General features: G+C 33.8%; 1 protein-coding gene across 4 annotated transcripts; it reads left to right on the top strand.

The window, feature by feature from the left end:
• The first annotated feature begins 1,317 nt into the window (after nucleotides 1-1,317).
• Nucleotides 1,318-14,543, top strand: LOC123536987 (acetylcholine receptor subunit alpha-like). 4 transcript variants are annotated; one of them, XM_045320512.2, is made up of 2 exons: nucleotides 1,318-1,433; nucleotides 12,222-14,543. In XM_045320512.2, the coding sequence occupies exon 2, from the start codon at nucleotides 12,291-12,293 to the stop codon at nucleotides 13,641-13,643; it is 1,353 nt and encodes a 450-aa protein (XP_045176447.1). In that variant the 5' UTR covers nucleotides 1,318-1,433; nucleotides 12,222-12,290; the 3' UTR covers nucleotides 13,644-14,543. The 4 variants fall into 4 exon arrangements, with proteins under 4 accessions (XP_045176447.1, XP_053384433.1, XP_053384431.1 ...); XM_053528458.1 differs by lacking the exon at nucleotides 1,318-1,433 and adding an exon at nucleotides 2,678-2,821; XM_053528456.1 differs by lacking the exon at nucleotides 1,318-1,433 and adding an exon at nucleotides 2,890-3,096.
• Nucleotides 14,544-25,500: the final 10,957 nt, after the last annotated feature.

The following is a 25,500-nucleotide window of genomic DNA, read 5'->3' as shown; positions in this document are numbered from 1 at the left end:
ACTAAAGCAGCGATGAAATATTGCATAATATTATTGAAGTGCTGAAACAACCTTGCAATATTACTGACAATCTGTCAAAATAGATTTGCGTTTTCTGAATATCGTCATAATATTGCGCAAGTCTTCTATATTGCCCATTCACGTTCAATCTGATTTACAATATCCTATATTGGCAATGTAATTGTCTGTGCCATTGACATTTGTTATTGACCGTAGATGGGCCTCTTGACGGCTTTGTGTAAATATAAATTATAGTGAAATACCCAGTCGGACAAATACTTGTGAACCAGTCATGCATCAATGAAACAGAGTTATAGTATACTGTCTGATTGCTTTAAAGTGACACAAAACTAACTGTATATCAGATTAGCCCACTATTTAAAATAGGTACGGTAAGCCAGTCAATATTTGTTTCAGTGGTGTACAAGTGGTTTGGCTGTACGGAACAACGTACCATTACAGCAACAAAATTTCCATATTACTAAAATTAGAATTATCGCTCAATAAAAATCTTCAATGAATCAACAAATTCTGCAAAATAAATATAGAAGCAAGTTATAGAAGAAATGTCACATATTTTTATGTACACAAATTTGAAAAGTCAAGCAAAACACTCTGACCTCTACCTGTCTGTAGATTTGATATATTAACAACAGGCGTTTTGTTATTAGTTTTATGACATAGATAGGCAAATTCCTAGAAAATCTGTTTCCGTATTTATTGAATAGTTTAATGGCACATGTTGTAATGCAACTTGTGTTTCCTGCACACTTTCAAAACAGCAAGACAAATTATGTCTGAATTAAGCAGCTTCAAATGACATACGTTTAATCATACCTTTTTGAAATACAGAGAAATGTAAATTGCCTCATGAGAAGCAAGAATAATTGATTTAAGATAGTCATACTGTCTGAATGTTCATGCACACATTGTTTCCGGTATCTCGACCTACCCTAAATTTTTGGCCCGACCCTAAATGTTTTTATGGCCTTGGAGAATTTATTTTTCAACTTTAACAAAAAGTTGCAAAAGTGCACTTTCTATGCTTTAAACATGGTCAGTGATATTAGAAATCAACTTACTGATGCTCTAAAGGCATAACCCCCTTATTTGTATTAATGTTTTGACACAAAAATATTTTCCGAAAAGTCTCCCTTAATAAAAACAACAACAACAACAACAACAACAACAAAAAAACAAACATTTGCGACCTACCTACCCTAATTTGTTTGAGCATGTTACCGTAAACAAAGATTTTTTAGGCCTAACAGTAAATTGTGCCACTTTATAGCAGTCCCTCTGTAGTATCCTGAACAAACACAAACATCGCAGTTTTGAAGTTAAGAGTTTTTAGTCAGATTTTGTATTGGTTGCAATAAAACATGATATTTATGATATAAGGCAGTGGATGGGATATAAACTGGATATCATTTGTAAGTAATATTTACATATTGCAAAAGTAATGTTTTGATGTAGAAAAAAGGTCATTATTTGGTGATAGAAAGCTAATAAAAAAAGATAAACTAGAAAGACCAAACCTTTCTTCTCCATAAATGCTTTGCTGTCTGAAAAGAATCGTCTGCAGAAAAATATGTGTAAGGAGAATAAAAGAAATCTCAGTCAAAGGCTAACACATCTCTTCGTGTGTTGGCCAGATGTAACATAAATTCACTCCTCACTTTATATGAAGCAGTTTAGGAAGACATGTCTCAGTTATTTTTAGTTGTTACAAGTACATTGTGTGTGCTTTTTTTAGCTTACATGAACAGGAAGTTTATGTTGAGGTTTTAGGATTGATGGGTGTCCGTCTGTCCATCATTGTCCAATATGACTTCAAAGAACATCTCCTATCCAATATGCAAATTTCTACGAACTTTCGCAGAAATGTTTCTTATATTGTCCACTTTCAGATTCCATGAAACCTAGATAATCCATGCAGAATTCTGGTTGACATGGCAACCAAAATGAAAAAAACTTAATAATCTTCTTTTCAGAAACCTCTTGCCTGATTCTTAAATAATTTCAAAGAAATGTTCCTTGGGTGACCCTCTATCAAATCCCGTTATATCTTTATGTTTCGTTAAAAAAATGACACCAGGGGGTAAGATTTATTATCCTTACTTGGCTGTATGGGAAACTTGAAACTGCCGGTCCGATTTTAAAATAATTTTACAGCAATGTTCCTTCGGTGCATGATTCTCTTCAACATTTCTAGTTCAGAAAGTCCCTTTATGGCCATATGGAAAATTTACAAAATCATCCCCACTCCATCCTCTGGCCTAATCTTGCAATTTTCTACGGTGAACCTTTGCCAAATTCCTTCAAACCATACTGTTTAGTTTAAATAAATGGCTGCTTTGGCTTGGGGCTAGTTTTCTCTGTATGACTTTGCAGAAGATAATAATAATAATAATAATAATAAACACTATCCTTTGAAATTGCTGGCTTGAATTGAAAATGATTTCATAGCAGTATTCCTTGGTTGACTTCTATTAAATTTCTTAAGATCATTCTGTTTTCTTTCAAAACATGGCGGCCAGGGGCTTGGCTAGTTTTCCTTAAATTGCAATTTGGAAAACTTTGAAAATCTTCTCTGCTGAAATTTTAAAAAATGATTTTACAGCATTGTTCCTTTTTCAAAAAGTATTCAAATCTAATTGTGAGGTTTTCAGTCAGTTACGTAATTGTAGGTATTAGAAGTTATTCTCCCGTGCCAATATTTAAAAATTGTCAAAATACGGCACAGCTGATTAAATACCGTGAGATAGAAAAATAAATTTAACTGAAGCCTATGATAGTGACCCTGGATTGACATTTTTAGGTAACAGTACACTTTTTAATTAATGGGACAATACAATTTCTCATGGAATGTGACTGTTATTGTGTAAATCTACATTATAATGTAAATATCTGTAGAAGGACTTTAAGTGTAAAACATTTCAACATGATTTAAAAAATTCATGTGAAAGAAATCAAAGGATTATTAAGATGGAGGAATTTACATTTTAAACATACTTTTAATTGTGTAAAGTAAGATTTAAGCAACCTTATAACGTAGAGCATGCGTCGGATAAAACATCTAGTGGTTCTACATATGTATGTATATCTGTTGGTATAATGATAATTATTGTTATTATCACTAGAATATCACATTTACAACGCATTCAAAAATACTTATGCATAGTTTATTTATTGCTGTTACTGTATTAAGGTGAACGATAAGGCAGTGGGTCATAATTGTTAATAGTTTGATGTAACACGCTCAACATGTAGAGGATATTTGTTTGTTTTAGTATAAGATCGAAATATATTTCACCGAGTGAACACTATAATGTAATATTTTCACGAGTGGCGCAGCCACTCGTGAAAATGTAAATTCTGGTGTTAACGGGTGAAATATATTCCGATCTTACACTGAAACAAACAAATGTTCTATTTATTTTATGCATTTTTAATGATTTTAACCAAATTATATTCAGTTTGCCTGCGCAACGTCACGTGCATCGCATCATGACATGATAATGTCGTGACGTCAGGATGTCTCTGTAGAAAAACTATAAATAGTTCTATTACGTTTTCTGATTTCTTTGACATTTTATTATGAAAAACTGTAAATATTTATGATCTTTTTATTATTTTTATACATCTTTACCTTTACTGAAGAATATTTTGCAAGGAATTTCTTATCATTTATAATTCATATCATTTCGCATTCAAATATAGTTCCGTACCAGTGAAAAATAAAACTGATATTTTCACTGTTTGAGACAGTGAAAAAATCAATTTTATTTCACTGATAAATTTCAGTAGATTCTATTTCACAGAAGAGTATAGAATAATACCTATTATTACACGATTTGTTTTATGAACTGCCAGTTTATATAGTTTATGCTATTGTGCCGATATATATTCAACTCTAACTCCTGGGCTAAAGTCAGAACTTGAAGGGAAAATGAACATTTATTTCTGATGTCATGTAATAAACCACTTACTGAAGGCTTGCCAGTCAATAGTCAAAACTATTTGAACTAAGGCCATCGACCCTAGGGCAACAGACTATTGACCAGCAAACATTCAATAAGTGATTAAATTAGAAAAACTGTGATGATACTTTACTTAAAATAGTATTAAATTTATTTAGAATTATTACTATAAAGCAGAACAAATAGCTTTGGTTGATAAGATAACTCCTGAGCCTATTCAAATTTTGTATAATTATGTTATTTTGTTCTGACAGAGACTTTTTTTAGATAGTAAAGGCAAAATGGAAAATTCGAAAAGAAGCAAGTAGTAGAAGTATTTTTAACTAAAACGTCAAAATTGCTACCCACTAAAGGACAATGCGATAGTGTATGTTTTTTTTTATTTCATGGGTTGTTTGGTTTTATTTAAACTATAACGATTTCAATACCGCAATGTTTATGCTGAAAAACGTAAATAGTTATCGGAAATGTTTAAACCAGATACGATCTACCGTTGAATACCAATGCGTCATTGGAAAACATGACATAGAATATTTTAAAAAGGTACCGCTGTACTTCTGATCTGTTAGTATTATTTCCATTATTTCTTCTAATCATTTGTAATTTGTTCAACAGACAAAATATCCTTAATTGATGTAACCATGGAAGTTAACAAAATACTTTTGTTTTGGGTTTAACGTCGTTTTTCAACAGTATTTCAGTCATGTAACGGCGGGCAGATAACCTAACCAGTGTTCCTGCATTCTGTACCAGTACAAACCTGTTCTCCGCAAGAAACTGCCAACTTCTCCGCATGACTTATCAGAGGTAGAGGGCGAATGATTTCAGACACAGTGTCTTTTATCAAATCGTCACGGAGAACATACGCCAAGCCCGGTAATCGATCTCGCGACCCCGCGATCCGTAGACCAACGCTATGAAAAATAAAAATACATACTTGCCTAGTTCAGTTCAACCAGCTTTAACATTCTACTGTGTTTTTATAACGGATATACCTTTAAATACGTAGTAAAGGAAGTTAATATTTGATTTTTTTCAGACGGTCTAGATTGATTTGGCTTAACAATATCAATAATACTTTGTTGAAACCAATTCTAAAATGTAGCACTAAATATTACAATGTGTTGTTCAGGAAACACTGATAAGAATGATTTCATAAATTATCACTTCAAGTGTTTGCATTTATGTTTGAACGTTTAACTGATAGGGTCGTGGGAGGTCAGCTGGTTGTTCCTATTCAGGCATTTTGTAGGGATATCTCTATGACAGAAAGTAAAGTTAGTTTCTTAAATTTTGGAATTTTAATGAATGTCTATTTCATACAATTTACTACTTTTATTTTGGGTCAAACCTTTATATTTAAATTCTGTGTTCCCCACTGCTGCTTACAAACTTCTTTATATACCCAAAGTAAAATGTATCTTAGGATTATATCCCTTGGACGACGGACACATTTTTTATACAATCTCAAGAGGCATACGTATGTTTTTGATAACACAGGAGTGACGTCAGACGATCTTCAGCTTTTTTTCTGGAAGTAAAGAAGGCCAAACTTAGAAAACGAAAGTCGTATTTGCATTGGTCTATAGTCAGGGGTCACGGGCATGGGTCACCCCGTCTAAATGTATGCGCGTAGACTTCTTTTTTTTTTCTTTTTTCTTTCTTGCTAATGGGGAGTAAATTTTCAGCACTAAGTTCTAAGATTTGAAAATGCCTGCACTTTAGCACGACATGTCAGCTTTTCTACGAACAAATATTTGAACTCGTAATAAACACAAAACCCACAGGAATCCGTAACGGAGCAAGGGTATATCGAGGGCTTAGAGCGAATCTGGTCTATCTGTTTATAGAAAAAGAAGCAGATAAAATAGTTTCCCTTTAAACCCTGGATATGGAGATTTTTGGAACTTCGTCAAATCGTTCAAAAAGTCCTTTTTGATGTTGTCTAAAAGTGTCAGTATATGCCTCGGATGAAATATATTTCCGTATTTGAGAGCTGCAGACCTAGACATTTCAGAAATAGTTTCAAAATGAATTTCGTATACTAAATGTTGATTCTATGGAAGCTTTCAATCCATAATTTGTATGTGCCCCATATGTTCTAAATAACAGGGAAGATTTTCACAAAACTTGCAGAAACTATTAACTTCATTAAAACGGTGAGCAGAGCGCATAACCCATGCCAAGTTACATCAAATGTCAAGGTCATATTTGGAGGTCAGTTCTCAAACAGCTTTACTTCATGTCTGCGCCATATTGTCTAAATCGCTTGGAAGATTTCCATGAAACTAGACCATGACCACACCGCCTCGGTAGCCTAGTGGTAGAGCGTCCGCTTCGAGTGCGGGAGGTCGTGGGTTCGATCCCGGGCCGCGTCATACCAAAGACGTAAAAAATGGTACTAGCAGCTTCTTCGCTTGGCGCTCAGCATTAAGGGGATAGTGCTAGGACTGGTCAGCCCGATGTCAGTATAATGTGACTGGGTGGGGTATCATGCCACGTGTCTACGGCGTGATATTCCAGTGAGGCAGCACTATAAAGTTGGGCATTGTGCTCACTGCTACAAGTAGACACCGTCGTTTATATGACTGAAAAATTGTCGAAAAAGAAGTTAAACCCGAACACACACACACACACACACACACACACACACACACACACAGAGAGAGACCATGACCAAGGTCACTTAGTCCAAGGTCAAGGTCACAATCAAATATGTAATTTCGTGTCAACTCTATATCTTCCTTACCACTGGAATGAATTATATAAAAGTAACTTGCATTTTCAGCTTTATGTATCAATGTTTGTAGTGATATGTTATAAACGTTATTATGAAAAAAGTTCTATTTTTATAGACTGACATACTGTTAAAACCAAGTCGTAGAAAGAGTCCCTATGATTAATATAATTATTCAGATTTTTATATTCACAATACAATGACAATCAGGCTTCATCCTTGATACGCCATTAATACTTTTGTTAATACAGTATCGTGAAATAAATTCCCGTGATGCCAGTTATTTGTAAGTGAAATATTCATACATCAATAAAGCACACATTAAGATTAAAAGAGATAAAATCGATGGATTTAATTAGTATAGCCATTAGGGTACAGTTCCCTCAATTGAAATAAACTTTCATGTTAAGTGAATTTACTACTTCCATTGGGAATTGATATTACCGGCAGACAAAAGATGATATGGATTTAAACTGAAAATATTTGGATTATTAAAAAATATTTTAGTTATTAATACTGCTTTTTTATTTGAAATTAAAGTGCCATTATAGGGAGCTTAAAATAAAAAGGATTACACTGGAAAGTTTTGATTTGAAATTACATTGCCATTATCAGGAGCTTAAAGTAATAATGATTACACTGGAAAGGGCAAGGCGGTTTTAGCTTTAGATGTGCCCTGGTCTCTACGTCTGTCAATCCGAATTTGTGACGTAAAGTATTTGGCATAAAGTCATCAAACCTCACAGGATTGTATTCAGCATGTAAAGTTGTACACCTAGTGTCTTAATTGGGATCTCACACAGCCAGCCCAGAGGTAGGGCCATTTACTTAGTTAGAAATATGCATACAGTGACAGGAAGTTGAGGTACCAGTGTCCTATAGACACACATCTAGTAAATCAGTGAGAATAAGTTAATAGAAAATAATTGCAACACCAGATATTGTTAGTAGTATGTGGGATGGTAAGGCTATACTGGATTCCGGTCTGTCGGTCCGTCTGTAGACGGACTTTGTCCATGTTATTTCTCAGCAATTATTTGCCCGATTTCCATCAAACCTTATAATTATTGCCAAGACTAGATGTACATGTGCGAAGTGAGTTCTATTTCTCTCTTAGTTATGGCCCTTTAGTATTGTTTCTTTATATGAATATGGAAAAAGTTGTCCGCGCTATTTCTCGGTCCTTATATCCTTATATGCCAGGCTTTTATCACGCCTTGTAATTATCGTTGGTACCAAGAAAAGTTGTGCATGTTTAAAAGAAGTTCCATTTGAATGATTTTTCACATAGCTATGACCCTTTATTAATTTGTTTTTTATATGTATATGGAATAAAATTGTCCGCGCTATTTCTCAGTCATTGAATGCTAGACTTTACTCAAACTCTGTAATTACCCAAGGTCCTTCCAATGATTTTGACTAAATATAGAACAAACATTAGCAAAACTAATCTATAATTATGTTCTGCAGTGGATGATTTAAGTCAGCAGAACCATGACCTTATTCTCTCTCAACTACATTTGGTATGACAGATAACTTGTTAAGTACTAACTAGTACAACACAGTTTCAAATTTGAATACTATTTTTTACCTTCCTTTGGTGTAAATAGAGCGTAAACACGGTTTTAATCAGTGTAATGTTGATATCTGTAGAAGCAAGCGCTTAAAGAGAGAATGAGAGAATGTAGAATTAACTATCTGAAATAAAATGGATTTATAATACATATTTAAATCTTGAACTTGTAGTAGTTTGTGATGGTGATTTAGCTTTTCCTTTAATCAATCTCTTCGTATGAATCACATAGTGGATATTCACCAGATTAGGTCAGAAGCATCTTCCATGTTTGGGACTCTGTAATATTTGTTCAAATGATACTCCTTAAGCCACTTTTAATCTATAAGTCTCTTAACATTTTGAATAAATATGGATCTATTCAAGTAGATACAAATTACATACACAGATTATCCAGTAATTAGATATATATTTGGTACGAATATTTACGTAAGCTTAGTCAGCAGTGAGCTACGTTCGTTTTTACATTTAATTTGGTTGAGTTGTTCATACATATATATTTACAGTCTCCAAGTCTGATCATCTTTGTAAAAATAAGATAATGTATTCAGTCTATTAAGGGGACGCATACTGCTACATTCACAGTTCATATAGCAATGCGGAAGGGGTGCATATTCAAGAAATCGATGGTGGGAAAATAAAAAACATATTCCTAAACTGATATAATACTGATGGACACCTGTAATACTCAGTATTTTGTGGATAAGGATGTGGTACTATGAATGTAATAGGAAAACAGAGGTCTTTGTGAAAGTACATTCAACACAAAATATTAAGCTTTTGTATAAGGAAAAAACAGTTTTTTTACAGTAACAGTGTTCCAAATAATGTTGAAGGGATGAGATTTTCTTTCTAACACACCAGGTTTGCTTAAACATGTAAAAATTTAACGCCACGTCTGTTCATCTCGGGATGGACGCCATATTTGTCATTGATAAAAAATGTAAACAAAAAAATCAGAGTGGGATTAGCATTGCAAGGGCATAACATGACAATCTACACAATGAATACCTTAGAACAGATATCTAAGATGCTACACAGGTCAGGTGGGTTAAATGCATAATGTCGATCACTTGAAATTCATACTTGAAAAGGTGGTTAATTTTAGTTTGTTTACATGGTTTTTAATTTTCCCACGACTTCTCGGCGATTCACTGCAAATAGTATTACTGCGCCGGACGAAAGGTAACTCTAATAAACAACGGGAGACAATTTAGGTGTCAGCACGTGTACGATTTTAAAAAAAAACATGTCGATGATTTTATTTCTTATCAATAATGAATCCTATTCAGATATTCGTCTTTAATATTGAAAAATTATTAATTTTCTGTGGACATTTGTCAAATAATATTGCTTACAGTGGACTACTTTGCGCATCAAACTGGTTTCCGCTTCAGTTGTGAGGCACTTCCGTTATACTTTTTGACAACTTTGTACTTTTTGACAACAATAACAAAACACAAAATGAATCAATAAAGTCACTTATAAACCGACTGCTACTTAAATCAGTGTAAGTAAAGTTGTTGTTACAACATTATACATGTTCGTTACGTTATGAGATAAAGTTTATCTTGAACTGCATAATCCATTAATTACGTTTAGATGATATTGCATTTACAACTTATTTGACCCCGTTTTTTTACGTGAATGACAGCAATTCTCGTGCAACTCGTGCAAACAGATTATGAAAAGTATGGTGGAGAATTCAAGGACAAATTATAAATGACATTAAAGTGAGGATAACTGTATATTCGTCCAGTTATTGATCATTGACATTCCTGCTGTTTATTAATAACTTTTGTAAACAAGATTAGAATGTTGCTTTTGCACATATACACTTGATTGGACCTCTCAACCAAATTTCATACCTTATTTTTGGGATTTTTAAGACAATACAATTCAAAAGTTTGTTGAATGTGTTTTGATATTAAAGTGCATTGTAGTTTATGAATACCAAGTTAAAAATTAATAATGGCAACATTTCTAGGCCTTTATTGTAAGCCACTAGACTTCTGTAACGATAAATGTTTAATGTATTTAGGGGAATATACTCTTTTTAGTTTTGTAATGTGGCATTCCTGACCACCGTATCTTTTTTATGCACTACTTTGTAAACAAACTAAATAATGTGTTTTAGCTCACATATGCGAAATCAAAAGCAGACAGTGAACTTATTTCACCTTCTTTCTTTAAATTAAATCTGTAGGACATTGATTAATGTTTGGACAAAGTGAAGCACTATTATTTCGCACCAAAAAGTCTTAATTGTTGACTTTGAATGTACACAAGAAGTCTTATGTAATTCAACAATAACTTTCTTGTTTCAGTTTTTCTCATTTTTATTTTAGTGAGCAATCCTTTGTGTACTTATAACAGTTGAAACAGTATTCATTTCATTTACCAAAACCTTGTACTTTTTTGCAGGTAAATTTTATAATACCCCACCCACTTTTTTCTAATTTCAAAGTATGCGTCCCCTTAACTGAGAAATGAACAAGATTATATTTTGGTTTAAAGTATAGTATGTAACAATTCTTTAAAGTAATTATTTCACAATTTTTAAACACTAAGAAGATAAAAGCTGTTGAAATACGTGAACGACAAATTAAAATTTAAACGTTTCCGTTGACTTGTTCTCAGTTGAACTTGCTGAAACACTTTCAATGTATATCAGTAAAATGTATTTACTAGTAACATGAAATACGACAGGAAATGATAGAAACAACAAAAACAACAACAACAAAATAACCAAAGGCACCATCGTTGACAGCTAAACTACTAGTCAGTTCATTTTTTCTGCAGAATTCAGAAAATGCCAGGGACGCTGTGCTTTTAGAAAAATAGGTTCTTAGTGGAAGAGAGGGTTTTCACTTCAAGCATGGGGGGGACCTAAAGAACACTTTAGACTGCTTAATTGTGTTTTTTTACAAATTTGTTTTTGTCACAACGTCAGTTAAACTTATTAAACAAAAAATGCTTTACAACATGTTTTCCGGTGTATTATCGAAATACTAGGGAGAAATATGTACCTGGTATTTTAATAGTGAAAAATATCAAGCATATTTTCATTTAGCAAGAAACTCAAAATGGATAAATTTAGTCGAAACATGAAACAAAAAGAAAATTTGTTTGTTTTAATATTTTCATAGTGGAAAACAACATGTGTATTTTTAATTAATAAGAATCTATAAAATGGGTAAATTTAGTCAATTGAATCTGTAAACAGATTCCTTGGAATCACAGAATGCAACCGGAAAAGAATAATAGGTTTCAAAACATGACATGAAACAACACAACACAACGCAACACAACACAACACAACACAACACAACACAATACCTTTTATTTCGGTATTAAACAACATACAGTTTATAGCTGCATATGAGACTATGGTGAGCAAAAGAAAAGAGCTATATTTAGTTGTTAACAGATGCTATCAGAGTCACAATGAAATTTAGCAAGTGAAAATAGTTTTTTTTGTGAGGCCCCTTTCAGGTAACCCCGTTTATTTTCAATATCCATTTACATACGTAAAGGTACACAATTACATTTGAATATACATGTATAGTATCATAAAATTGTCATATACATTGTCTATATTTTAATTTTGAAGTATATTGTATTATGTTTCGCTAGAAATGTAATTATGCAAAGTAGATAAAAATATTAATGTAGTGTGCACATATTACATGCAAGTGAAAATAGTTAAAATTTACACAATTTTATCCAATAAAGATGTGTTTTGTTTTACTTGTAAATCACTCATGAACACCATATCTTACATTTTCGCTCGTAGCTATGTCTTTTCTAAAATGATTGCACCTGGTGTTTACTTGTGAAAGAAATTTCAATTTTACACTGGAATAAACATCTCTTCATGTTATCCTTCTGACGTATACAAATACCTATATTATTTTCTACTTTTCAGGTAAGATTAAACCTGCAGAGCTGGAGACGGGACGAAGATTGCATTAAATATCCGCATGTTGACGTAACCATGACAATAATCAAAATGCTCTTATTTGTGACGTGCATTATAATGCTCAACGCCCCTTTATTCCATTGCCACACCATTAATGACACAAACAGACTGCTTAAAGACAAACTAACTGATTATAATAAAAGCACCAGACCCACTTACAATCAGTCAACACCAACGGCTGTGACCTTTGGCTTTGAAATGGTTTACATTCAAGAGTTCGATGAAGTTCAACAGAAACTCTCAATTATGGCGCTTCCAGGCTTAAACTGGACTGATGAGTCAATGATGTGGAATCCGGCGGATTATGGTGGTCTGTTTTCACTTGTTACGGAAAGTGGTCCTTTCTGGACACCAAATCTTGTTTTGAGTAATAGTATCGGGGAATGGAAACGTATAGGCGCTGACTGGCAGACGATTCGTTTCTTTCTAAACGGAGCGGCCTATTATAACCCAGGGGAGATATATTCAAGCGCCTGTACTGTGGATGTAACATATTACCCCTGGGACATACACAATTGTCTTTTGATTTTTTCCCCTCAAGGCTTTTCTCCAAGTGAAGTGTATTTAACACTCAGTGGAAACAAAGTTTCAACGACGTATTATATAGAAAATGGAGGATGGGCGTTTGTTGATTCGAGGATTCAACCAAATTATTCCACTTACTATACGGATATCTATATTGAACTTATCTTTGAAAGAAAGCCTAGATACGTTATTGTTAATGTAATTATGCCAATTATATTTATGGCGTTTCTAAGCAACGTGGTTTTTCTTATTCCTGCAGATTGTGGTGAAAGAATTTCCTACAGTATAACTGTGTTGCTGGCAATTGCAGTGTATCTCACGCTTGTTGGAGACAACCTTCCGAAAACCTCAAATCCAATGTCTTACTTCAGTTATTATCTACTAGCGTTGTTAGTAACAAGCATTTGTATCGCCATGGCAACAGTTGTCAATCTACGAATTTACCATTGTGACGAGACAGATCCAGTGACAGACTGTTGGGTTAAGATTGCTACATGTTTCAAATGTTTAAAAAGAAAAAGAAAAGCAAAATATAAAAAGTCATATCAGAACGGATATGTTACCCAAAGAATACGTGAAAATGTTCAGAAGCCGGTCTCTTATTTGCATGTTCCAAAAGTGCGCGTGCCGCTACAAATCGGACAACATTCGGACATGTCCGACGTACAGGAAATGGCTACCTTTGATGATAGTTCGAATAGTGATAAAAACATCTCCTGGAAAGATGTTAGTGTAGCTCTAGACAAAATCTTTTTCGGGATTTTCTTTATAATACTTACTGTTGCAACAGTTGTGTACGCGGTTATAATTTCTACATGTGAGCGGGCAAAATTATCCGAATGATCACAAAGCAAACGTGCATTTCTTGCTTGTCTACCAGATCATTGCTTTTCTGCATGCTTTAAATTGTTAGTAAGAATGTAAATAATATTTTACAATTGAAAAACAATTAGAAAGCATTGGTAAACTGTACTGTTTGATGCACGTTTTCTGTAACAAAATTTCCCTACACATCTCTATTGATGTCAGATAATATCATTCATAAACGAACTCTAGAGGTAGTAAAAGACAAGGGTGACTAAAAGAGACATTAATAAGTTCTTCTTTCTTTGTGAATGAATTGTTGTTTTCATGAACGAGAACACTTGACAAATACTCTTGTGGTCTTAAAACTGGCATTATTAAAGGTATCTTTCTGCCAGCAAATTGTACAATATCGACAGTCCAACATTCTGCTTATTGTCTATTATCAAATCCTGATGAATGGTCATGTTGAGCCTTTAGGTGTAAAACCACATGCCTCGTTGTATGGTGCGTAGATTAGGAAAGTTACCAGCTTTAACACACAAGTTTATTTACAAGATGATCTATATACTAAGATTAGATCCAGGTATAAATACTCCAGGTTCTTAACAGTTTTTGTCAGAGTTGGGTCGAGTACCGAGTTTTAATAGTCGAGAAATAGCCGAGTACTGGACAATTTTGTACTTACTCGCGTGGGTACTAAGTACTAAATTTGCTAAAATACTCGAGTATTACTTGAGTATTACTCTTGTAATTTATGAGTACCGCAGTTTAGATGATTTCATATACTGTACAAAAATAGTCACAAACATAATATTATACAACTTCTTTGCACTGTTCTACATATTTTACTCTTAAATTATAGCAGTTGCTCAATTTCTTCTGATAAATATTATCAACAAACCATTACAATTAAAATAAATAGTTTCTTCAATGATATCTGAATTTCACTTTATTTTTTTTTGCAGTTGTAATCAAATTATGTTAGTGTAAATAGGACAGCGCTTTTCCGTTCGTCATTCTGTCCCTCCGTCCGTCCACAATTTCGTGTCCGGTCCATACCTCTGTCAATCATCAAGCAATTTTGATATTACTTTCCACAAATGTTCCCCATGATGAGACACCGTGTCATACGCAAAACCCGGACTCCAGGCAACACTTTGAGGTTAAGTTTAATGGGGCTTATTTTCCTGACCGGTCAATAACTCTGTTATCCATGAAGGGATTTGAAAATTTTAGAATTAGCACAAATGTATCACATTTAAAGACGCTGTGCCATGTACAACTTTCATACCCCTAGTTCAGAAGTCAGTGTCGCACACGGCAGTCAACTGTTAACGTTGCATGAACAGGATGTGTTTCGTGTACGTTCCATAACTTTGGCATCAACCATCGGATTAAAATATTACTTGGCATTATGTTCCCTATGTCATGTCATGTGCAACACCCAGAACCCAAAAAGGTCAAGGTCACACTTGGAGATCAAAGGTCAATAGGGTTTCTTCCTGTCCTTCCCATAACTTTGTCATGTAAAATCCGGACCCTTAGCTGAAAGGTCAACGTCACACTTGGAGGTCAAAGGCGAACAGCACTATTTCCCTGTCTGTTATGTAACTTGACAATCCTTTAAGGATATTACTTAGCCCAGATGTACCTCATGACAAGACAATGTCTCATGCGCAACACCTAGCCCTCTAGCTCAAAGATCAAGGTCAAAGTTGGAGGTCAAAGGTAGATAGGGATATTTAGTATGGTCAATAACTCTTTCATCCATGAAGGAATTTTAATATTACTTAGCACAAATGTTCCATTTTGAGACATCTTGTCTGAAACAACATTTAACTTGAAGGGCAACTGTCGGACTTCAAAAGTCAATAAGATTTTTCCTTTCTGGTCCATAACTCATCAATTAAGGGATTTTAAATATAACTTTACACAAATGTTCCCCACAATAAGCCAACCTGTCATGTACAATACTCAGACCCCTAGTGAAAAGGTCAAGGTCACACCTGAAGATTAAAAGTCAATATTAATCAAACCTTTCTTCCTTATTAATGATTTGCTGTCTGAAATCCAATGCAGAAAAATATGTGAAGAATTAAAGAAATCCAAGTCAGAGGCTTTCACAGATCTTTTGGCCAGTTTTTCAACTATTTAGTAATGACTTAAGCTCCGACTTAAGCCGTGTCGGATATATTTACAACGCTTAAGTCAGCACAGAATAACGGGGCTAGACAAAACTTTCGATTGGATTTTTCTACTTTGAGCGGTGTCAGCAATGGCTTATCTTTCTATTGTTATTTTAAACCTGGGGCATAGGTGGTTTAAGAAAAGATGGCGGCGGAATATTTAGACATGAATTTAAACTTCAGATCATGTGAATATCTTTTAATGTAAATAATATAAAACCGAATTTTAAAATACAAAGCAGTGTATTAACAGGAGCTGTCAGCTCGGTCGACTTTTCTCAGTGCTTGACTCTGAATAAAAGCTTGCAAGTAAAAGTTTATAAAACTTTACCAAAATATTTTTGTTATAAGGGGGCAAAACTCTGTCAAATAAGAGTTATTAGGATTGTCCTCCTGATGTAGACTTTGATAGTACATGACTATGTTAAGTTTCAAGTCATATTGCCAGTTTTTCAGCTCTAGCACTAAGAAATGCTTAAGTCAGTATTAGTTAAGCCATCGCTCAACCTTGTTTTCTAACGGATTTTTACTAATACTCGGTGGGTATATTTGCGATGTATTAGCTAAGCCTTGGTCACACACTTTGAACATGTAGATACAGTCATCGGACCGTTTCGCTGTTTTTTTACAGAACAGAACAGAACAGAACAGACAATTTATTCAGACTTGTACATGTGTACATCGTCAAATATACATTGAACATAAATAAAATCACAATGATCGAAGTTATACAGGATGTTCACATTTAACAGATACAGAGGATGAATTATTCTGTTATAATTGTTGATAAAAATAATCTATGTGACAATGCAGTTCTAAGATATAGACATAGATTAATGAACATATTTCTATTTTCTGTCTTTAACATCTCAATAAACTTATACATATCTAAAACGTGTTACTTTCGTGATTTACTACTTTCGAAAAAGGAATTCTCAAAGAAATCATAGAAAAATATAAAGACACATTAAACCACAAAAGCACTAGCACCCGACTAATGAATGAAAAAAAAATGTTTGCAGGGAAAAGGTGACAAATGAATTTAATTCAAGGTAAGACTACAAGCATTACTATGTTTGCTCATTATAGTCCTAAATATTCCACCTTTCATGTACAAAACACGTGCAATATGCACGTGTAATTAGGAATGGATTTGTAAATTTAAAATTAATAGTATAAATACTCAAATTGCACTTGTAAATGCATGAATTTCAAAATGAGACGTTTATATACAGACGTGCGTATCCATATATATGTTCACCTACATATTTGTGCGTTACATGTAATCATAATTAATTACATGCACTTATATATTTATGCTTGTACGTATATTTTGAAACGTTTACAAACGTAGCGAATTTAGTAAAGTTAAATTGAAGAGTTGAATCTGTTACATATGTAGCTAGACTTTTGGAATAAAAAATAGAGCTATTGCACTCGCCCAAGCGTCGGCGTCGGCGTCGGCGTCGGCGTGGTTTAATTTTTTTTATAAAGTAAAACATCTTCATACTAGCTTTACTGAGACGAAATCTATCCAAAAGTCCAAATCGTCGTACATAACGAAAGGGTTTGCTCAGTCCTGTATGATTCCCTCCTTCATCAACATTTCTGCTTTAACTTCGTGCTGGAAATTTAAATCCATGTCTAAATATTCCGCCTCCATCTTTTCTTAAACCACCTATGCCCCAGGTTTAAAATAACAATAGAAAGATAAGCCATTGCTGACACTGCTCAAAGTAGAAAAATCCAATCGAAGGTTTAACTTTTGTGGAGCCCCGTTATTCACGTGCTGACTTAAGCGTTGTAAATATATCCGACATGGCTTAAGTCGGAGCTTAAGTCATTACTTAATAGTTGAAAAACTGGCCAATAGTTTTGATAGTAACACAGATATTTGACTTAATAAAAAACTATAACTAAAAAATCTAAGTTGAACAGGGGCATAACTAGGTCAAAATTCAAATCAGAGTTATGAGGATTGTTTCTCCTATTGTAGACTTTGATAGTACGTAATTACTTTAAGTTCAAAGTCAATAGCTTTAGTAGTATTAGAGATGTTTTACTTTATCAAAAACTTTAACAAACGGCGCCGCAGACGCCGGCGCTGGGGCGAGTGCAATAGCTTTATTTTTCCGCGAAAAGTCGAGCTAAAATGTAACAGATTCAACTTTTCACTTTTTAAAAATCACTGTGTTTGTACACGTTTCAACATATACATGCACGCATAAATATATAAGTACATGTAAATACTTATAATTATATGTAACGCATAAATATGTAGGTGAACACATATATGAATACGCACGTCTATGTATACGTCTACTTTCAATGACGTGTGGATTTTGAAATTCATGCATTTACAACTGCAGTTTTATTTTATAATTATATACTACATATAAATTTAAATTTACGAATGCATTCCTAATTGCAAGTGCATATTGCACACGTTTTGTACATGAAAGTCGTAACACTTAGGAATAATGAAAACAATAAGACAATGGACAAACATAGGAATGCTTGCAGTCTTACCTTGAATTAAATTCTTTTTCATTCAGTAGACGGGCGCTGGCGCTTTTATTTTCCAACGTGACTTTGTATTTTATTTTTATGATTTCTATGAGAACTTGTTTTTCGAAAGCAGTATCAAATCAAATCAAATCAAAATTTATTTATTGTCGGAGAGTTTTCAACAAATTAACAAAAACTATGTATAGCTTTTTACCGACATGCCTTGCACTTTGACATGGCCAGGCTCACTGGCACCAGAACAGAAAGAAAATACCTCTGTACATGTAATACCAGTCCCCCAGGTATTCCATTACTAACCCGTTTCAATCGCGCATTTCATACATAAAACTTGCAGTTCGGTAAATGTGTACTATGGATATCAAACAAGTGATAATTTATCTTCCATTGTGTACCTGTCACATCTTTATCTTAGAAAAACAACGCGTCGTTTATAGTTATTTCAACGTTACACAAAAAAAAACTTGCTTGAACTTCCCTAGTGAAGTTCCATTCTAGATTACAAAACCATTCTGATTGGCTGTTGTGAACATGTATGTCAGTCGTCATTTTACTACACGTGTTCGCTAAAATGTGGAAATGCAGCATACATGTGCTAAAATGAATAAAATAAACAGAACAGATGCAGACCAATGTACGATGTCAAATTAAAGATCATATACAAGATGAATTTCATCCATCATTTCGAGTTTTAGTGTAAAATTGTGATTTTTTTCTAAATCTGTTTTTGTTTGTTTACAATTCGCCAAACATGTGCATACTGCCGCGACCTCTAGACTGGATGTTCAATAGGGAAGGTCATGCAAGTTTTTTCTTTAACGTTGACGAAGCATAAAATATGTTGATAATCTCAGCAATATGGAATATTGACACAATGTGACTGGTGCACGATGGAAGATAAATTATCGCTTGTTCAATATACTAGGTACCCATTCACCGAACTGCGCGTTTCAGTTGAGAAATGTACGATTGAAACGGGTAAGTGTATTTTCCCCTTCAAGACCATGGTTCTTATAGAATACCTAGGAGTAGGGTATAACATGTGCAAATGCATTTTCTTTCTGGTCTGGCGCCAGTGGTCAGGCTAAATCACCAAAGTAACACGTTTTATATACGTAAAAATATAGCGAAACGGTCTGATTACTGCGTGACCGCGGCTTAGCTAATACATCGCAAATATAACCGCCGAGAAATAGTAAAAATCCGTTAGAAAACAAGGATAAGCGATGGCTTAACTAATACTGGTTTAAGCCTTTCTTAATGCTAGAGTTGAAAAACTGGCCATTTGTGTGCTGGTCAGATTTAACATATAAATTCACCCCTAAATTTACATGAAGCAGTAAATTGTTTTAGGTCACATGAACACGGGCCTGTTTCACAAAACTTTTTCATATAAAGCTCGCAAGATTCTTCGTACGCAAACCGTACGAAAAGTTCGCGAAATTCGTAGGTCTGTTTCACAGAAAGTGACCAGGTCTATTTCTCTCCATGTGATAGGTGATTTCCTCTGCACATGATGAAATATGTAATCAAAACCAGAGAAAGCATACACACCGCACAAACTTTACAGTAGATATAGAATAAATGGAAGAAACTGCGAGGTTGATATCCATTCATGGTAGCTTGTAAGGTAATAATTATAAATGTGGCCAACGTCCTTATTTCACAGGAAAGAACGTATCGTTCTCAGTATTGTGTAAATTTTAAGAAAAAACTTTATCAAGAACATCCACGATCAAGTGACGATAATACCTCGTAGATTTATTTCGAAGTCGGGCAAGCTAAAAAATAAGATAATTTTATGTCCACCAATTTGGCGTCTCTTTTTAAAAGAAAAAGAACTAGAAAATAACGAAATTAAAACGACTTTACAACGTTATATGTTAATCACCGTTACATAATACCATAAGCAATAACATATATACATGCCATTACAGCATCTTCAGCACAGTTAGATAGTAAATAACAACTCTGTTTTAGGACGTGCTTTCAGGTAGCTTCGCATGTTTAACAAACCAGTATTATTTATTCGGTTAACATGCACCTTATCCATGAGGCCACTAACTGCTGCTCGGTATATATTGGTAGAAGCAATTATTTAAGAAATAATAAGTTCCCAAACGTGGTTTATCGTAGAATAACCCGAGTTTGAGTTCATATGCGTAAGAATATATCACGAAGGCCGAATTATTTCCTCCTAATTCCAACCAAACTCCACAGAAATGTTCCTTTATGGTCCGGTTTTAGATTCCATAAAGCTTAAATTATCCTTGCACAATGATGGTTGAAATTGCAACCAAAACGAAAAACTTGAATGATCTTCTCCATGGAAACCGCTGGCCTACTATCTAAATAACTTCACAGAAATTTTCCTTGGGTGACCCTCTACCAAATTTCTTTTTATGTCTCTTTGATAAACAATGGCGCAGGAGGATGTTTTTTCCCTATATGGCTGTTTGGAAAACTTTATAAATCTTCTTTAAAACTACTGGGCCGATGTCAAAATAAGATTACAGCAATGTTCCTTCGGTGACTCCCTACATTATTTCTTTAAAGTTAAAATATTCCCTTTATGGCAAAATGAATATTTTTTTCTCTCTAAAAATGCTGGCCCAGTTTCAAAAGAATAATCACAGGAAACTCCTTCAAATAATTCTTTTTCGATTAAAACGTGATCTCCTTGGTACAGGACTAGATTTTCCTGTACTGCTAAAAGGAAACTTTTGAAGATCTCCCCCCTCTTCTGGCATAATTTAGGAATTTTCCTACGGTGAAACTTTACCAAATTCATTCAAGCCATGTCGTTTAATTAAACAAATGGCTGCTTTTCTCTATATGACTTCATTTAAAATTTAAAATTCTATCCTTTGAAATTGTTGGCTTGAATTGAAAATAACTTCATAGCAGTATCCCTCAGATTACTTCTATTAAATTCTTTCAGATCAATAGCTTTTGTTTTAAAAAAGGCGGCTAGGGGTGGGGCTAGTTTTCCTTAATTGCTGTTTTGAAAACTTTGAAAATCTTCTCTGATGAAATCGCTCTACCGATTTAAAAGAAATAATCAGTTTACAGTATAGTTCTTTTTTAAAAAGTATGTAATGTAGGTTTGAGATTTTCGGTCAGTTGTTACGTAATTGAAGTATTCTACCACGCCCACAGTCAAAAGTGGTCAAATACGACACAGTTTATTAAATGCCTAGAGACTGAAAAACAAATTTAACTGAAATATGTAACAGTGACCCTGGATTGATATTTTATAAGTAATAGGACATTTTTTTAAGGATTATTGAGAAGCAGAAATTTACTTTTTAAACATACTTTAAATTTTGTGAGGTAAGATTTAAGCAATCTTATAACGTACAGCATGCGTCGAATAAAACATTCAATGGTTATACATATGTATGTTTATCTGTTAGTACAATGATAAGTCAGTGAGGTAATAATTGTTAATATTTTGACGCTCAACATTTCCTATTATAACGCAATTTGTTATATGAACTGCCAGTTTATAGTTTGAGCTATTGAGCCGATATATATTTAAATCTAATTCCTGGACTAAGGGGAAATGAACATTTATTTCTGATGCCATGTAATAAACCATTTACTGAAGGCTTGCCGGTCAATAGTCAAAACTGTTTGAACTGAGGCTGGCGGCCCTATCATGGCAATAGTTTTGACTATTGACCAGCAAATATTCAGTAAGTGATTAAATTATAAAAACTGTAATGATACTTTACTAGAAATAGTATTAAATTGTTGGTTGTTTGGTTTTATTCAAACTATATCGATTTCGATATCACTTTGTTTATGCTGAGTTTATGCTGAAAAACGTAAATAGTTATCGGAAAAGTATAAACAGATACGATTCATCGCTGAATACCAATGCGGCATTGGAAATATTTTATTCATTAGTTCAACTTTTCATCATTTGTAATTTATTCAACAGACAAAATATCCTTAATTAATGTAACCATGGAAGTTAACAAAATACTTTTGTCAGTGCCGTGCTGAACTAGAAAATAAAGATACACACTTCTTTAGTTCAGGTCAATCACTGGTCAAATACGACTTTGGATATGCTTTTGGATATTCAGCCTGGTTTTTTTTTATACATTTTTCTGTGTTTTAAAGCGGATATATCTTTAAATAGGTAGTATAAGTTTATATTACATTTTTCAGAAGGTCAAGATTGTTTTGTCTTTAAAATATAAATGTTTCATAATTATGACAGTATGTATTTGTCGAAACTGATTCTGACATGTAGCCTAGTTATATTACATAGATTTCAAATGTTTTTACCATGGAGTTGACATTTAACTGACAGGTCGTGGGAAGTCAGCTGATCATTCCTATTCAGACATTTTATAGGGATATCTGTATCATTCTATGACAAAATGTAAAGTTAGTATTATAATTAATGTGTATTTCATACAGTTCAGTATTATTGTTTATGTGTCAAATTTTATATATAAATCTGTGTTCTCCATTGCTGCTTACTAACTTCCTTATACACCCAAAGTAAAAAATTATCCGGGGATTACATTGAACTCGTGCATATCTGTTGGTCCATCCATCCATCCATCCATCAATCCATAATTTGTATGAGCTCTATAATTTCCTTACCACTGGAATGAATCTTATAAAAGTAACGTGCATTTTTAGCTTTATGTATCAATGTTTTTAGTGATATGTTATAAACATAATTATGAAAAAATATCTATTTTTATAGACTGACATACAGTTAAAACCAAGTCGTAGAAAGAGTCTCTTTGATTAATATAATTATTCAGATTTTTATAACCACAATACAGTTACACTCGGGCTTCATTCTGAATACATCATTAACACTTTTATCAATACAGTATCGTGAAATTCCCCAGGTGCCAGTTATTTGTAAATGAAACATTCATATATCAATGAAACATATATTTAGTTTAAAAGAGATAAAGTCGTTAATTTCTACTGGTTTTGATTTGAAATTAAAGTGCCATTATATATGTGCCATTATATAAGGAACTTAAAATAATATGTTTTACACTTGAAAGGGCAAGGCGGTTTTAGCCCTTAGATTTGTACTAGTTTTCAGCATGTGAAGTTGTGCACCTAGTGTCTTAATTTGGACCTCACACAGACAAACCAGAGCTAGGGCTCTTGACTTAGAAATATGCATACAGTGACAGGAAGTTAGGGTACCAATGTCTTATAGACACACATCTAGTAAATCAGTGAGAATAAGTCCATAGACAATAATTGCAACACCAGAATTTGTGTGTAGTATGTGCGGCGGTAGGATGGGAGTGGAAGGGGACAGGTTGGGGAAAGATAGGGAGAGAATTTTGTTGGCATATTTCAGTGTTATGGAATCACGGTAAACACATTTAATTTTGCTATATTGAGGTATTACATATTAATTCATTTTTCAGCGTGGATTTCACTCAACTAGACCAGAGTTATGGTCTTCAGTGGCATAAAGTTCATAAAAGTTTGTGTTGCATATATCTTGGCCGAGTTATTAAGGTCGCTGACTTCAAATCACTTGCCCCTCATCGATGTGGGTTCGAGCCTCACTCGGAGCGTTGAATTCTTCATGTGAGGAAGCCATCTAGCTGACTTACGGAATGTCGGTGTTTCTACCCAGGTGCCCGCTTGTTATGCAAAAATGCACAGAGGGGCACTTGGGTCTTCCTCCATCATCATGGCTGGAAAGTCGCCGTATGAACTATAATTGTGTCGGTGCGACGTTAAACCCAACAAAAGTAAATAAATAGTGCATATATCTTTAAAAAATTCACATTGAGTCATGAAACAATGTAATAATTTTATAATTGTGTGCACCTGTTGTTTATTTCACTAACCAGAGTTATGGCCCTTGACTAAGAAAAAATTAAATGTTTGTGTCCCATGCATCTCAAAATGTACTTGAGCTAGAGAAATAAAACAGTATACAATTTCTATATCGCATGTAAAGTTGTGCACCGGTTGTTCTCTTCGGGATTTCAAACAGCTAGGTCAGCGTTATGATCCTTCACTTAGTGAAAAATAAACATAAAAGTGTAAAAAGTTTGTGAAAAATATTCCAGCTGGAGTCATGAATGAATGTGCATTGACAGGAGTTCGGGTGAGGTGGAGGGGCACATCAAGTGTATTACTGTGTGGGTCGTATATATATTTTTACCATTAAATATTTACATATCTGTATGTTATATTATTTACTCAAAATCTATCATTACGAATGATCTAATTTGCTATGATTTTAACTTACGTTGATCAATCGTTTGTGAAATTATGTGTTTTAGGCAAAATGAAATCCACAGAAACACAACAAAAACACACTGAAAACAACAACACAGAACAGCGGCAGATCATTAAATACCGAAAGATAGGAAAACAAATTTAAGATATTTTTCTGACACTGATATGACATCTTATTTAGGTATCATTAGTCCTCCACCTCTGACTCATGTGGGGAAGTTGGCAGTTACTTGCGGAGAACAGGTTTGTATTGGTACAGAATCCAGGAACACTGGTTAGGTTAACTGCCCGCCGTTACATGACTGAAATACTGTTGAAAAACGGCGTTAAATCCAAAACAAACAAACAAACAAACAAACAAACAAACAAAATTAAGGATTCGATGAATAGTTGACGTCTTAAAATTGGAACATCATAAACTCATAGAAAGAAATAGTTGTTCAACATGAAAATTGCACAGCTTACATTATTCTAAAATTCCAGTGTCAATTTAATGATAAATGCTTGCATTCCCGAAAAGGGACCACAATAAGGGGCCTCACTTCTGACAGTTCAGAGCCTTTAAAATCTAACCATTTTCAAAGAAATGTTGAATTGAAAATGTTGAACATCTTCGTTTTCATGCATTTGCAATAATGTACGAGTACTGAAATTTCGAATACTAAGGTTGATAATCTTTTCTAGGAATTTTGAAAATTGATTGTTTTTATTTCTTTACAAATGAAATTCAATTTTAAAGTTGAATAACTTCTTGTGAATGTTTGATGTTTGGAGCAGTACGCGACAATGCGTTTAAACATGTATTGGACCTAGTTTATTGGTAAAGATGTTGTCCATATAAAGACAAATGTGAGACGTTCAATTTACTGTTTATAATATATCATGTCTGTTTTGATGAAAGCCGTTACATGTATATGTTCAAAGTTTGT

This window comes from Mercenaria mercenaria, chromosome 17, assembly GCF_021730395.1.
Source record: "Mercenaria mercenaria strain notata chromosome 17, MADL_Memer_1, whole genome shotgun sequence".
Classification (NCBI taxonomy): Eukaryota; Metazoa; Mollusca; class Bivalvia; order Venerida; family Veneridae; genus Mercenaria; species Mercenaria mercenaria.
This window is presented reverse-complemented; position numbering and strand designations above follow the sequence as displayed.

What these genes read in the sequence shown, in the direction of transcription:
- LOC123536987 (XM_045320512.2), top strand. Translation starts at nt 12,291, where the DNA reads ATGACAATAATCAAAATGCTCTTATTTGTGACGTGCATTATAATGCTC.